This window comes from Raphanus sativus, chromosome 2 (assembly GCF_000801105.2).
Source record: "Raphanus sativus cultivar WK10039 chromosome 2, ASM80110v3, whole genome shotgun sequence".
In the NCBI taxonomy this organism is placed as follows: domain Eukaryota; kingdom Viridiplantae; phylum Streptophyta; class Magnoliopsida; order Brassicales; family Brassicaceae; genus Raphanus; species Raphanus sativus.
In genome coordinates, this window is record NC_079512.1 from 6,239,063 (window position 1) to 6,253,484 (window position 14,422).

Consider the following 14,422-nt stretch of genomic DNA (forward strand, 5'->3'; position numbering starts at 1 on the left):
GTTTAGGGCTTTAGATCCATAATAATAAAATTAGATGGAAAAAAAAAATTCCAGTTTAGTTTTCTTTTATTTGACCATTTGTAATGCGTGACTATAGTTTTGTGGCATTTCACAATTTATATTTCCTATTTATTGTTTGCACTTGATTTTTAAAGACTTATGATACTGCATACTTTCCCCCTATATAAGAAAAAGATTTGATGATCTCTTTTTTACTAGTGCAATCATACTTCGAGCACTGAACTTTAGTGGAAGAGATAACATAAACAGTTAAAAGGCTGGTTTGGAATTGCACATTGCCACCAGTTCCCCCAGTCCACTCAAGAGCCTCTTTCGTGCACTGGAAGACCTTTAATCAAATTTACAATCTCGTCATGTTTTTTCTTCTTCACTATGAGAGATTCACAATCCAAGTCAAATAAGAAAATTTAAGTAAATTCTGAAACAAATTTACCTTTAAGACGTCCATAATCGAAATTACAACGGAAACCTTTGGAATCACGCCCTAAACTCTGTTATGAATCTTTGATCTCATAGCCACCATGACAAATGTCTAACCACATAGCCACCATAAATTATTGTTTAGATCGTTTTTAAAACCAGTGATTTTGTATAGTAGTTTTTAATACTAATTATAAATGCGCGACAAAAAAAATTGTTAACAGCTTGAATACATGAAAGATTTAAAGTCAACCGTTTTATGAATCTTTGATCTCATAGCCACCATGACAAATGTCTAACCACATAGCCACCATAAATTATTGTTTATATCGTTTTAAAAACCAGTGATTTTGTATAGTAGTTTTTAATACTAATTATAAATGGGCGACAGAAAAAATTGTCAACAGCTTGAATATATGAAAGATTTAAAGTCAACCGTTTTAATACAGAAACAAATTTATCATGGAAAATAATAAATATTACTCCTATTATCATTCCATTGAAGTCATATATGGAAAGTGGTTTCATCAAAAGTCCACGACGCAATTTCTTAATTTTCAAAAGCACATGTATAATCAGGGGATAACTAGTCTGTTCTCACGTCGACTATAATTAAACCTATAAACACAATATGAATGATTGCAATCCTCTCCTGGAAATATAATACCATCGATTACACAACTTTGTAATCAAAGATTTCATTGTTCCAAAGATATTTTCATAATTGCTAAGTTGTAATCATGCCTCTTTTTAATTCCTTGAATTCTAAGAAACCTCGATGCATTAGTTTTATTTTCTTTACACGGTTTATTCTCCACAATCATGGTCGTACCTTTGTATGTCAATAATTGATCAGTGTAGATTATGTTTATGTAGGTACTATTTTCTTGAATATCCATTTTCATGATAATGATTTTAAGTTAATAAGTTTAATTGACTTTATATTTTTTGGTGTATATTTTCAAATATTTTTTTTCCAACAATGTTTGCACTAGTCATGCATATTATCGTGACTGGTGACACAAAAATAACAAAAAATAACATATAAACACAAACATAAATCTATATTATTAAGATCGAAATAATTTTGGTACTATTTGAAAACATGGATAACAAGATAAATGAGATTGTTTGCAAAAATAGATAACAAAATAAATATTTACTTTTATTTACACATTTAATCATTGCATTTACAATTAATTAAGATTTCCTTTTTATATTTCTTTTTACAGATTCTACCATTACATTAAAAATTAATTTAAATTAATTAATTACAATGGTTATTGTTTATTTGTGGTGAAAATAAAAACATAAACTGAAATTTATAGTATATATTATATAAAACAATTTTTAAATATAGTATTGCCTATTTAGTTTAGTCAAATATAAAAAATTTGGGAGTTCGATTTTCAACAAAACAAAAATATCATAAAATTAATAATAATTCATAGAAAACTAATACAAAAATTAAAATATTTAGTATGTTGTTTTATTTAAAATAAATTAACAAAAAAGTTAATATATGAATAGTACAATTACACAAATTGCATCAAGTAATAATTTTTTTAAATATAATATTATATATAAAAAATATTATTCAAACATATATATTATAAAATAATATATTTTATCCTATATGTAAATTACAAAATATGAAAAATATACATGGAATTTTTTCTTATAAAACTAGCGGTTTATGAGTTTACATTGAACACAAGTTAAATCAAACATCTGCGCGGAGGTGCGGATCAAGTTCTAGTTATCCTTAAAACTATAGACTGTTATATATAAAATGTAATTATTCGGTTTTCTACCAAAAATCATAAAATAAATTTATTAAAATTTAACACTAGAAATCATGATTATATCGATATTTTCTAATATAGCGTATGAATTTTAGATTGTTTTACTAGAAATCAAATCTATTAAAATATAAAAATATTTTTAGTACTTTAGTTTTTAAATAGTTTCTAAACAGTATCTATGTATTGTCCAAATATTAACATTCATAGAGTTTATATACTATTACCAAAACCAATCCATTTTCTCTGTATTTTGATCAGTTCGGTTTTTATTAGATTGATCACAGATTTAGTAGAAGACAGCAAAAAAAAATCCGTTCTTAGGATTATCAGACTTTCTTCTAAAAAGAAAGAAAATTAAACACGGACTACCACCAAATCTAAAAGGATCGATCACTTGATTATGCCCCACTTTTATGACAATAGAGCACACATGACAAAGCATTCTGCGTTGAAAAGACAAAATCCCACTCCGTGAGACATCTCTTAAACTTTACACTTTGTCAACTATATTATATATACATGAATATTATATATATGAGCTCTTACCAATGTCTTCCAAACCGTCCAGCAAAACTTTCTTTTGTTTTGCTTTCAGATACATACACAGACATTAAAACGATATTTTTGGCCTTTTCTTATTGATTAATAATTCTTTGGCAGGTTATAAAAAGGAAAAAAAAATAGCCTCTTCTTATGCTAAGTTTCCTTCATCATCTATTTACTTCCCTCTCATCTTCCATGGCGTTGAAATTCTTTCAGATTCTCTTAAGAGTTCTTTGGCTCTCTCTCTCCTTCCTCCTCCTCCACCACTTGTACTACGTCAACCTCCACCGTCTCTACTCTCTCAATGTGGAGGAGCCGTCGGTTTTGAAGCACCACGATCACCGTCGTCTCTACACCATTAATAGATTAGTCAGCAGCAGAAAAGCTCCCTCCCACAGTTTTGACTTCACACCTTTCCAACACAGACAGAACAACCACCATCAGCCTCGTTCCGATCAGGGACACGGCGGCGATGAGATTGATCCTCGTTACGGAGTGGAGAAACGCCGTGTTCCCTCCGGACCTAATCCGTTGCACCATTGATGAATGACGATGACACGTGCTTAGTTTGAGTGGTAACATAAGGCAAAGATAAAACTTTACCTAGCATTTTTGTCTGAAAGGGGAAACTTAAAGATTTAGAGTTATTCGTTTTCTTAGATACGTTTTACAATTTGGGTTTTGATACGTTTGTCGTCTTTTAATCATAGTAGACAAAGGGTATTTTAGCTTTTATTTTGATTATTATATCTGTAAATATGTTTCTTTACTCAAGAAATTGACATCTTGATTGTTGTGGAAGACAAAAAATATTGCTTGGTTTGTTTACCTTTTTGAACTTTTTCTTATTTTATGTAAACTGTTATGTATATTAAAAATTTATTTGATACAAATTGGTCGTGTATTACAATGATGGATCTTTAGATAATTATTTTGACTTTGGGATTAGCCAACAACCAGGCAACCAGTAGCTGCGACGGCACGTCACAACTCAGAGATATGTTATTATACCAAATACTCGTTCTATTTTATAAAGAATATATCATTTTGACTTTTTCAGAATATAAAATGATTAAAATACATTTAAAGTTTTTTATTAATTACACACATTCTACCAATAATATTTGAATAAATAAAATTATATATAAAATCAATGTATTTCTAACTAATATTGAGCTAAAATTGTATTGAAATTCTAAAATGACACACTTTTCGTAACAAAAAATATGTTAAAATAACACTTAATATAAAACAGAAGGAGTATATACTAAAGCGCAAGTTCCCTGTCGAATCAAATCCTGACACGTGGAAATTTTAGAAAATGAAAAAAACAAAACAAAACACAAATAACTTAAATAACCAACTTTTTCAAAATAACTTGACAAATTAAATTATGACATATGGAATATATGTTAAAACAGAAAATAATATATTGAAGTTTCAAAATAAATCAAATAACCAACATTTTCAAAATAATTTGACAAATTAAATTATATATGACTTGTGGAATATATGTTAAAACAGAAAATAATATATTGAAAATATTTCATCCCTAATTTCTAGCAATTATATCCACAATTTTCCCAGAATATCTCATCCCATGTTCAAAATCAGTTGACAAAAATTTTGAACTGTTTTCTTCCCCTATATAATTTTTAATCTATTAATTTATTCTCTATTTTTCTTTATTTATCTTATGCATTATCAAATATCGATGCTTTTCAACAAGAGATATATAGCTCAAATGGTCTAGTGGTTATTCAGTTTTAGTTTTGAATAAAAAATAGAGTTTGAGAAAAGTTCAACAACAGAAAAAAGGTATCTGAATTTCTAATTTTTTATTGTAAATTGAGTATTTACAATATTTTTTTGTGCCTTATCTTTACGAAATTACTATTAATTTTAGTATTTCGAAAAAACATGCATGGTACTATATATATAGGGAACAAAATCTTTTTGACATAAGTAACACTCTATTTCAACACAAAAGCTAAAGAGAACAAATGTTCATGCCACATATATGACACGCATGAAACCCCACATTCTAATTTGACGTTTAAATTCTTTAAGTTTTTACATCTATTTTTAGCCAAGGTGCAAATTTAAATTGCCTTAGATTTTTAAGTAATTTTTTTGATAATCTTAATTGTTAATGAACATGAGAAAAGGGGTAAAAAACAATATTTCTCAAAGATTTTCATAAAATTAGAAAATCATAATTTATTTTAGGTGTAAGAAAAAAATGTAGTCATTACAGAAATATAGGGTTTTTGCCAAAGATGATGATCGATCCCTTGTTCAAAAAAAAAAAAAGATGATCGATCCCAAAGAAAGGTGGTGAAAATTTCCAAGCTAAATGCAACCTCTATATAAATGCCACCATCTCTTAATCATGTTTTTAGAATATTTGGCTAAAATAATATTTCTTATATGGAAAATTATTTTAAAATTTCATGATCAAATAATTTAAGAGTATAACTAGATCTCGACCCGCACAACCGTGCGAGTTTTATTTTCATTTTTATATGTATATATATTTATTTAGATCATTAGTAGTATACATTTTTAATTTTAATCATATATTTAAATATTTATAAAGCTATTTCAAATATAATAATGTATAGTTTGCATGTTGTAAATAATCAACTGTTTAAACCGTCGCACGTATTTGTTGCTTCTTATTATATATTTATCTTATTGTATTTGCATTTAGTTATTAAACATATTAATATGGGTATGAAAAACATATTTGACAATTATTTTTTATTTAATTGATGTTAAATTTTTACCCGTCTTTTAAAGCTAGATTTTTTCTAGCAGTATTTTCTATGTTTATTCATTTTACACAATATATTATTATATCTACAAAAGTGAAAGATATGTTAATTTGTATACATGTAGTATATAGTCTGCTAATGTTAAGCCGCTCTATCATATTATATTTTTAACATAAATATTTTCTATTTATGAAAATAAAATTTAAAATTTTATCAATTTAATATAATTTTATCATATTAAGTTCAATATGATAAAAAAATTGACATGATTGATTGTGATTATATAATAGATAAAAATAATATATAATATTTTATTTTTCATTTTATAAAAACAGCTGAGTATATTAATGTATAATAATATTTCAAAACTAATTACAGAATTAGTTATTTACATATAATTTTGAAAATTAAGATCTTGTTAAGATCTTGTTAAGATCTTTTAAAAAGATTTTTCGAAATTTAAAATATATATATTTAAAATTTAAATGAAAAGATATCAAAATATATTATGATTAAAGTAGTTCAAAGATTAATAATGATTAAAAATGTAGTGTGACCAAGTCTAGTAGATAGTCCATTTTTTAAAAAATCATACATTAATTAGAAGTCATGACTTCTGTTTTAATATAATAGATTTAACCGTTCGTGTAGCACGGGATAATACTAGTAAGATAAAATAAAACACATGAAGAGAAAGTACTAATTTTTGTTTCACACGATCGAAGCTAGACGACAAATCCATTGTTTATTTGGACACGGGATAATACTAGTAAGATAAAATAAAACACATGAGAGAAAGTACTAATTTTTGTTTCACACGATCGAAGCTGGACGACAAATCCTTTGTTTATTTGGCTGGTTTGTTTATAACATAGGTCGGTTTATTTGTGTGGATCATCAATTTATATTTCTTAAAAATATACATGTAGTAATCGATTTTATTGTAGTCTGTGTCATATTGAAGTTCAGAAGAGGAGAGATGCAGCTTCAGTTAGACGCCAAGCTATCTCAAAAGAGCTGGGCCTCAAGAAACAGGTGTTAAGTGAAGATGATCCTCTTTACGGGGTATTAAGAGAGGATCAGGTGGGTATCAATTTTGCCACAGGAAAGCCAAAGATAGTCAAAGAAGTGCTCGACGAAATGAGGCAATACCTGTTGTTAGCCACCGATGAGGATAAAGTGGTTCGTGAGGAGCGAGTGAGAACCTCTGTCGCTGAAGTTGAAACAAATCCTATTCTGCAAAGGTCGGTGTTAAGACTTGAAGCGCCACCAGTTATCTCTCATGATTTCAACAAAGGAAAGGGGGTTGTGTTCAGCTACGACAATCTCAAAAAAGATAAAAGGGAAAGAGATCAGCAAGATAAACTGATGGCTGTTGCGATTAGAGCTGGAACTGCAGGAAAATGGAATGCATGAAATATAGAAATGGCTGAAAGCGAGGAGCAAAATTTTGGTGGTAACTTCAGGACTTCTTTTCAAGGTTCAACGGTATTTAGCACAGGTTTTTCGGAACCATGTGCTTCGCCCGGAACCAAAAAGAAGTCGTACCAGAGGAGAAGGCCATCTAAATCAAAGAGAAAGCCAAGACCTTATCTGCTGGCTGAGAAAGAAGAGGGAGTCTTATGGGATAAAGAGGCAGATAAAGGTGAAATGAGGAGCAAAAAAAGAAAGGTAGAAACAGAAGTTGGGGATCTTCTAGTTTCGACGAGGTCTAAAACCCTGAAGGTGGTCCCAAGGGAGGGATCGCCATGTCCCCAATGAGCATATTCAGTTGGAATTGTTAGGGATTGGGGCGTACACAAGACCTGACAATTCAACGACTCCGGGAGATTCGGCGCACGCATTTTCCGGAGATCATGTTCTTAATGGAGACGAAGAAATGTAGAGATATTGTAGTTGACTTGAAGCAGTATTTGGGTTATGATAGAGTTTTCACGGTGGATCCAAGAGGCTTGAGTGGTGGCTTGGCAGTATTTTGGAAAAGCAACATCAGGCTGGAGATTAAATATGCAGATAAGAACCTGATCGATATGCAGGTTCAATATGGTGAAGTCAGTTTCTTTTTGTCGTGTATATATGGAGAACCTGGCCAAGAAGGAAAATACATTGTATGGGAGAGGATTTCTAGAATCGGGGTTGGCCGAAGAGAACAATGGTGCTTGATTGGGGATTTCAATGAAATCTGCAACAATGATGAGAAGCTGGGAGGCCCATTGCGATCTGAAGCGTCTTTTCAACCCTTTAGATATATGCTCTCAGTTTGCGGCATGGAGGAGTTTGAGTCATCAGGAATAAGATACACCTGGACTGGACAGAGATGGAAAAAATGGATTCAAAGCTGCTTGGACAGAGCTTTTGGTAATAAGGCATGGATGCAGGAATTTCCTGGCTCTAATCAAAGATTCTTAGACAAACGTGGGTCTGATCACAGACCTGTTTTGCTGAAACTCCAGCTTCCCAATCAAGAAATGGGAAGCTCTTTCGGTTTGACAAGAAATTTATTTTTCAACCGGGCGTAAAGCAGAAAATTATTGAGGTCTGGAGGGGTGAAAGAGAGACGTCTACCAATCGATGCGTTGCAAAAAGGCTAAGAGACTGCAGAGGTGTACTCAGTGAGTGGAAGAAAAAGAAAACTTTCAATGCTAAAGATCGGATACACTTACTGGAGGAAAGATTGGAATGGTTCCAATCAAGAAACTATCCATGTTGGCACGCAATCAGGGTGATGAAGAAAGAGCTCTGTAGAGCTTATAAAGAAGAGGTGCTATACTGGGGCCAGAAGAGCATGGAGAGATGGTTAAAATATGGGGACCGCAACTCTAATTTCTTTCATGAATCGGTCAAGGCAAACAGGGCAAAGAGGATGCTAGTTAAAATCAAGAATGAAAGAGGAGTTGAGCAGTGGTCTGAAGCGGCTAAGGCACAGGTAGCTACTGATTACTTTAACACGCTCTTCCGATCCTCCGACCCTCCTAGTTATATATCACTCTCTTTTCTGGGATATGAGACCTAGAGTTTCGGAGGCCATGAACCGAGACTTATTAGCAGAAGTCACTGATGAGGAGGTGAAAAGCGCGGTCTTCAGTATCAAAGCTTCGAGTGCACCCGGTCCCGATGGAATGTCAGGACTATTTTTCCAGCAGTATTGGGAAGAAATAGGTCCAAAAGTATCTCTTGAAGTGAAGAAATTCTTTGAGGGAGGAAGAATGCCGCCGGACTGGAACTTCACCTATCTTTGCTTGCTCCCAAAAGTTTAAGACCCAAAGACTATGTCGGATTTAAGACCGATAAGCCTTTGTTCTGTCTTGTATAAAATTATAGCAAAGATTTTGGTGAGGCGTTTGCAGCCTATCTTACCGGAGATCGTTTCAGTTAATCAATCTGCTTTTGTGGCTGAGAGATTGATTACTGATAACATTGGGATTGCACACGAGGCAGTTTACGCCCTCAGAGTCAACCCGAACATCAACCAAGACTTTATGGTGGTGAAGACTGATATGTCAAAAGCATATGACAGGGTTGAGTGGAGCTATTTGAGGAGCTTACTGGAGGCTCTCGGTTTTGACAGGGGATGGATCGAACTGGTTATGGCTTGTATCTCTTCGGTCTCTTTTGCTTTTCTGATGAATGATCAGCCATTTAGGATGATCACACCGCAACGAGGCTTACGTCAGGGTGATCCTCTTTCACCATTTCTCTTCGTCTTATGCACTGAGGGGCTTACACACTTGTTAAATGAAGCGGAAAAGCAAAATCTTCTCTCTGGTCTACAGTTCTCACAGGCGGGTCCATCAGTGAATCATCTGCTTTTTGCAGATGACAGCCTATTCATGTGTAGAGCGAATGAGGACCAAGCAAAGATTTTACATGAGGTGTTGAAGGTGTATGAAAAAGCGACGGGTCAAACAATTAATCTGCAGAAATCGGCCATCTCTTTTGGAGCTCAGGTTGATGAGGTTTCCAAAATGGCGATTCAAAGGCTGCTAGGTATTCAGAATGAAGGTGGATCGAGCAAATATCTAGGCCTACCAGAGTGCTTTAGTGGGTCTAAGATTGAGATGCTGGACTACGTAAAAGGGAGAGTGAATGGAAGACTAAATGCGTGGTATCTAAGGAGATTGTCTTAGGGAGGTAAAGAGATTCTGCTCAAAACCTCAGCCTCTGCTCTTCCTGTTTTTTCCATGTCGGTTTTTAAATTACCGAAGACAATTTGTGCTAACATATCATCTGCAATGGCCAATTTCTGGTGGGGTTCTGATACTCATCTTCGGAAAATACACTGGATTTCATGGGAAAAGCTTTGCCTCCCGAAAGATTGTGGAGGAATGGGATTTAGAGAGTTGGAAGCTTTTAACCAAGCTCTTTTGACAAAACAAGCTTGGAAAGTTCTCTCTTCTCCCCATTGCTTGCTGGCACAGCTGCTCAAAAGTAGATACTTTCCGCATTCTGACTTCTTGGAGGCGAAACTTGGGGAAAGGCCATCATATGGATGGAGAAGCTTACTTGCTGGAAGAGATCTTCTTGTCAAAGGCCTGCGGAAAAAAGTTGGGGATGGTAACTCCATTTCTGTTTGGTGTGATAAGTGGTTTGAGGATGAGGAAGATGGTAATGACATGAGAGCTCCTTGGATTAAAAACATCTCTTTTGATGTAAATCTGAGAGCAAGGGACCTCATTGATTTCCAGAACAGAAGATGGAATATGCAGGCGTTAGAGGAAATATTTGTACCGTCTGATATTCAGGTGTTACTGAGGAATCAATCGGTGACTTCAAGGGAGGATTTTTGGGTGTGGAGATATAACAAATCTGGAAAATACACTGTCAAATCTGGTTATTGGCTTGCCTTGCAGGAAAAAACCAAGGTTCTCCGACAGACAATAGAAGCACTCCCCTTGATCAACGGTCTTAAAGCTCAAGCTTGGAAAGTGCAGACAGCACCAAAAATCAAGACATTTATCTGGAAAGCTCTCTCTCAAGCTCTTCCTGTGTCTGATTGTCTAAAGGATAGGGGTCTTAAGTGTGATGAAAGATGTCAGCTTTGTGGGTTTGAAGGTGAAACAGTCAACCATGTTCTATTTGGTTGTCATCAAGCAAGAAAATGCTGGGCTCTATCAAACATACCCAATCCGCAGAATGGCTTCAGTGACTCCTCGATCTACACAAACGTTTATTATCTCCTAAACTTGAAAGCGACTCGAAAAGGGGATGAGGAAGGTTACAGGTGCTGGCCATGGATACTCTGGTATCTATGGAAAAACAGAAACTCTCTAATTTTTGAGGGTAAAGAGTTTGAAGCGGAGGACATAATCCTGAAAGCAAAAGAAGAAGCTGAAGCATGGTTTTTGGCGCAGGAAGTTCAGGAAGGTATGGAAGCGGAGGAGGAAAGTGTGACACAAGTGGTTAACTCCTCTACTGTCCAATCTATCCCGCACGGGTGGGTTCAATGTGAATTCGAAATGGATTGGTCAAAGAAGGAAAGCTCGATGGGAGCAGCATGGATTGTAAAGGATGAGACAGAGAGAGTGTTGATGCATAGCAGAAGATCCTTTGTCAACATAAAAACAGTGGAAGAGGCTAAGTTCCAACTGTGGTTGTGGGTCTTGGAAAGCATGAAAAGCTTAAGGAAGAGGAAGGTCAGGTTTATATCTTCCATAGAAGACTTCGCTGAAGCTATTGGTAAGCCTAATCTGCGGCCTGCACTTTTGTTTGAAGTTGATGAGATTAGAAGAGAACTACAGGCCTTTGAAGCTTGGGAGTTAAGAATTGGTTCGAGAAACACAATGAGATGTGCCTCTTTCATTGCTCAGAGCGTCAGAAGCTTAAGATTTACACAATCTTATGTTGCAGCTGGTCACCCACGTTGGTTGGACCATTGTTATGCAAATGAAAGAGGGGTATCTTCTCGCTGACTGTGTGTTGGTTATTTTTTGGGATCATCCGCCTGTTGAGATGTTGATGTGTTGTGGTTGTCTGTCTAACCATTTTTTGAGTTACTTGGGGAGCAAGTAAGTTGGTTGTTGTAATGATGTGAAAACAGTTTTTGGGTATATATAAAGTTTCAATTTGCGAAAAAAAAAATCTATTTTATCAAAAGAAAAAAATATACATGCAGTAAAAGTAACGAGTTGTTAATAAGTATTTGAAGAAACTCACCCGAATGTCTGAAGAAAAACTATGTATAGTTGTTGAGCCATCTCGTGAAGAGAGTAGGACTGGACATGACTTTGCCGCGTATAAATAATAAATGTATTGCTGTCCTTTCGATAGAAATAAGGAACTTTTCATTTTACATAGAGCCTCACTTTAGATTGCACCTAAAAAGAAATCTCAGGATGTGCCGACTTTTTCCTATTTGGTCTCTTTATACACCAACTAATTTGTTCAATTTTAATATTCTTTTTGACAAAAAATTAATATTTATTTTGCATTAAGTGCAGTGAAGATGGACCAAGAATCCAGTGCAAATGAACTGACTATACAATCTTGAGTAAACAATATCGTCTTCTAGCAAATTAAATCCATCGATTTATTATGTTTTTTTTTATTAATGTTGTTGCCCTTCATTTTAGTCTACCGTTGTGTGCCCGTCATTTTTTTTTTCTGGGACCTATTTTCAAGGATTGGGTTTGTGTGGCGTTGTAGATTAGTTATCTGTTTAATATGAATTCATAAAAATACAAATAAAATAAGAGTCAGTAACATAAACAGATTAATTAATAGTATAAAACATTACTGTCTTTCAAATATATCAGATGATACGAGTAAAGAGCATCTATAATCCATAACAATATTCTAGTGTCAAAAGACATATTGGAGATGATTGGTTCAGCTTTATCTTTCTATTTTTGTTAATCAAAGCCTAAAACAAATTACTATTAACTTTTACCAATTATGCTTTAGATTTATTTTTAAAGCTACAGCAAAAAAATCTTAAGCAACTTTTTTTTTTATGTATTTTAGGCAGAAAACCTACGTTCTTATTTTATTGGCTGTAGAAACTTTAAAATGAAAAAACTATTTATAATATCAAATAAATTAGATTATCATAATAGAAACATTTATAAATATTTTACTTTAATTCTGGGTGTTTTCAAAACTGTTGAAATATTTTAAATAACATAAAATATTATTTATATATAACATTTTAAATAACAGTAAACTTTGATAATTTATAATAATCATTAATAAAAATTATTTTTAGTTGATAAAAATAACTATTTTATATATACATCACATATTTTATTTTGAAATATCTACAATATATAACCTACAGCTACAACAAATTTAACTACAACAAAAATCTCTGCAAAAAAAATCTGCAGTAACAGCTTTACAGCTACAACCAACTTACCTACAGCTAAACTTTTACAGCTAAATTTTTACAGTAATAGTCGAACCAATCACCCCCATTTATTTAGGGTGATTTCAACACAAAAAGAATTTATCTCCAACCTAATTTCAAAACTTTTTTATTGTAACAATTTTTTTAGTTTGGTTGAATCTAGAAGAATCGCAAATCCGCGGATGGACTCCTTCTGTAAAGCATTCAAATGGGTCATAAAACATGGATTCATATCCGCATTAAGTAAATAGAATAAGATGACTTAGTTTCACATAGCAGGAAAATCGAATTTGAAACATGTTAGCGTCCCATATCTGTCTATTTCCACTTGACTAAAAGGCCCGTTCCCAACTTCTAATTAACCCAACACTAAAAATTGTACTATCTTTATGTAATACTATAGTTTCATACCAAAACTATAGTATTACATCAAGGTAGTATTACATTAAAGTAGTGCAACTTTTAGTGTTGGGTGTGAAATGTTTCGTGTAAAAATCGTACTAAAACATAGTCATTTATGTTTAGGTATGAAAGTCTCATTTATGCATAATCCTTTATCTAGTCTCCTTAGTTGAATTTGATGAAATACTTGAGAGTTGATTATCTTTCCGGAGCTGGGGTACACGCGGCCAAGTTACAAAATCTTTAAACAGATGGCTAATCCATTTGTGGATGATCAACATAAATTAAATCTACTTTATTAAAAGAAAAAAAGTTTTAATAAATCTACATATGAAAGTTGTTTTGACTCTTTCATTTTATTTTTTATTTTTTTTGGTCTTATCTAATATTTCTCTAATGATCTCTAACTATAAGGATCTTACCATATATTTCTCTAACTATGCATCTACACTAATACTGTTACTATGGGTCGAAAAGTCTACCTACTCATTATTAATTATTTCTATTATATATAATTAAAGTTTATAAGTATGTTTTTCAACACGTATATTCTTTCGTTCTCTTTCTGCTGATACAAACTTTTCTTTCAGCAAAATATACTTACATGAAACAGACTTACAAAATAAATATTTATGCCTTATTGTGTCTTTATTAATAATTTTTTGAAGCTTGGTGTTACAAAATAAATATCTATACAACTTCAAATGGCAAATATGAAAAAAATGTATTTTATATTTTCTTTTAATTTTTATAATATAACATGTATAATATAATAAAAATCTAAAATAATTAATGATATTCAAAAGTCAACTTTGATAGTTCAAAGATATCCTAAATTAAACCTTAAATCTGTGTAAAATTGTTAGTACAAGATTTTTTTTTTGAAAAACAAGATTTAATATTTATTTGATTGTAGTTAATTAATTCTGATTTTGCGCTGATTTAGATGACATTTAATTCCATTTACACGAATAACATTCGCATTAAATTCGAAATGAACAATTATACTACTATATTATACACCTAAATGATATCTATATATGTGACCAGATTTTCTGCTCATTAGCAGAAAATAAATACAATAGTGTTGACTTTAAATTATATTCGTATAG

The 14,422-nt window shown here is 32.5% G+C and overlaps 1 protein-coding gene across 1 annotated transcript; it reads left to right on the forward strand.

Annotated features, from left to right (window-relative positions):
- Positions 1-2,769: 2,769 nt before the first annotated feature.
- Positions 2,770-3,601, forward strand: LOC108840313 (CLAVATA3/ESR (CLE)-related protein 12-like). Its single transcript, XM_018613147.2, has one exon. It carries the CDS (start codon positions 2,940-2,942, stop codon positions 3,330-3,332), a length of 393 nt encoding a protein of 130 aa, XP_018468649.1. The 5' UTR covers positions 2,770-2,939; the 3' UTR covers positions 3,333-3,601.
- Positions 3,602-14,422: the final 10,821 nt, after the last annotated feature.

Bases quoted from the DNA above. Each gene is read 5' to 3' on its own strand.
- LOC108840313 (XM_018613147.2), top strand. From the start codon at position 2,940: ATGCTAAGTTTCCTTCATCATCTATTTACTTCCCTCTCATCTTCCATG.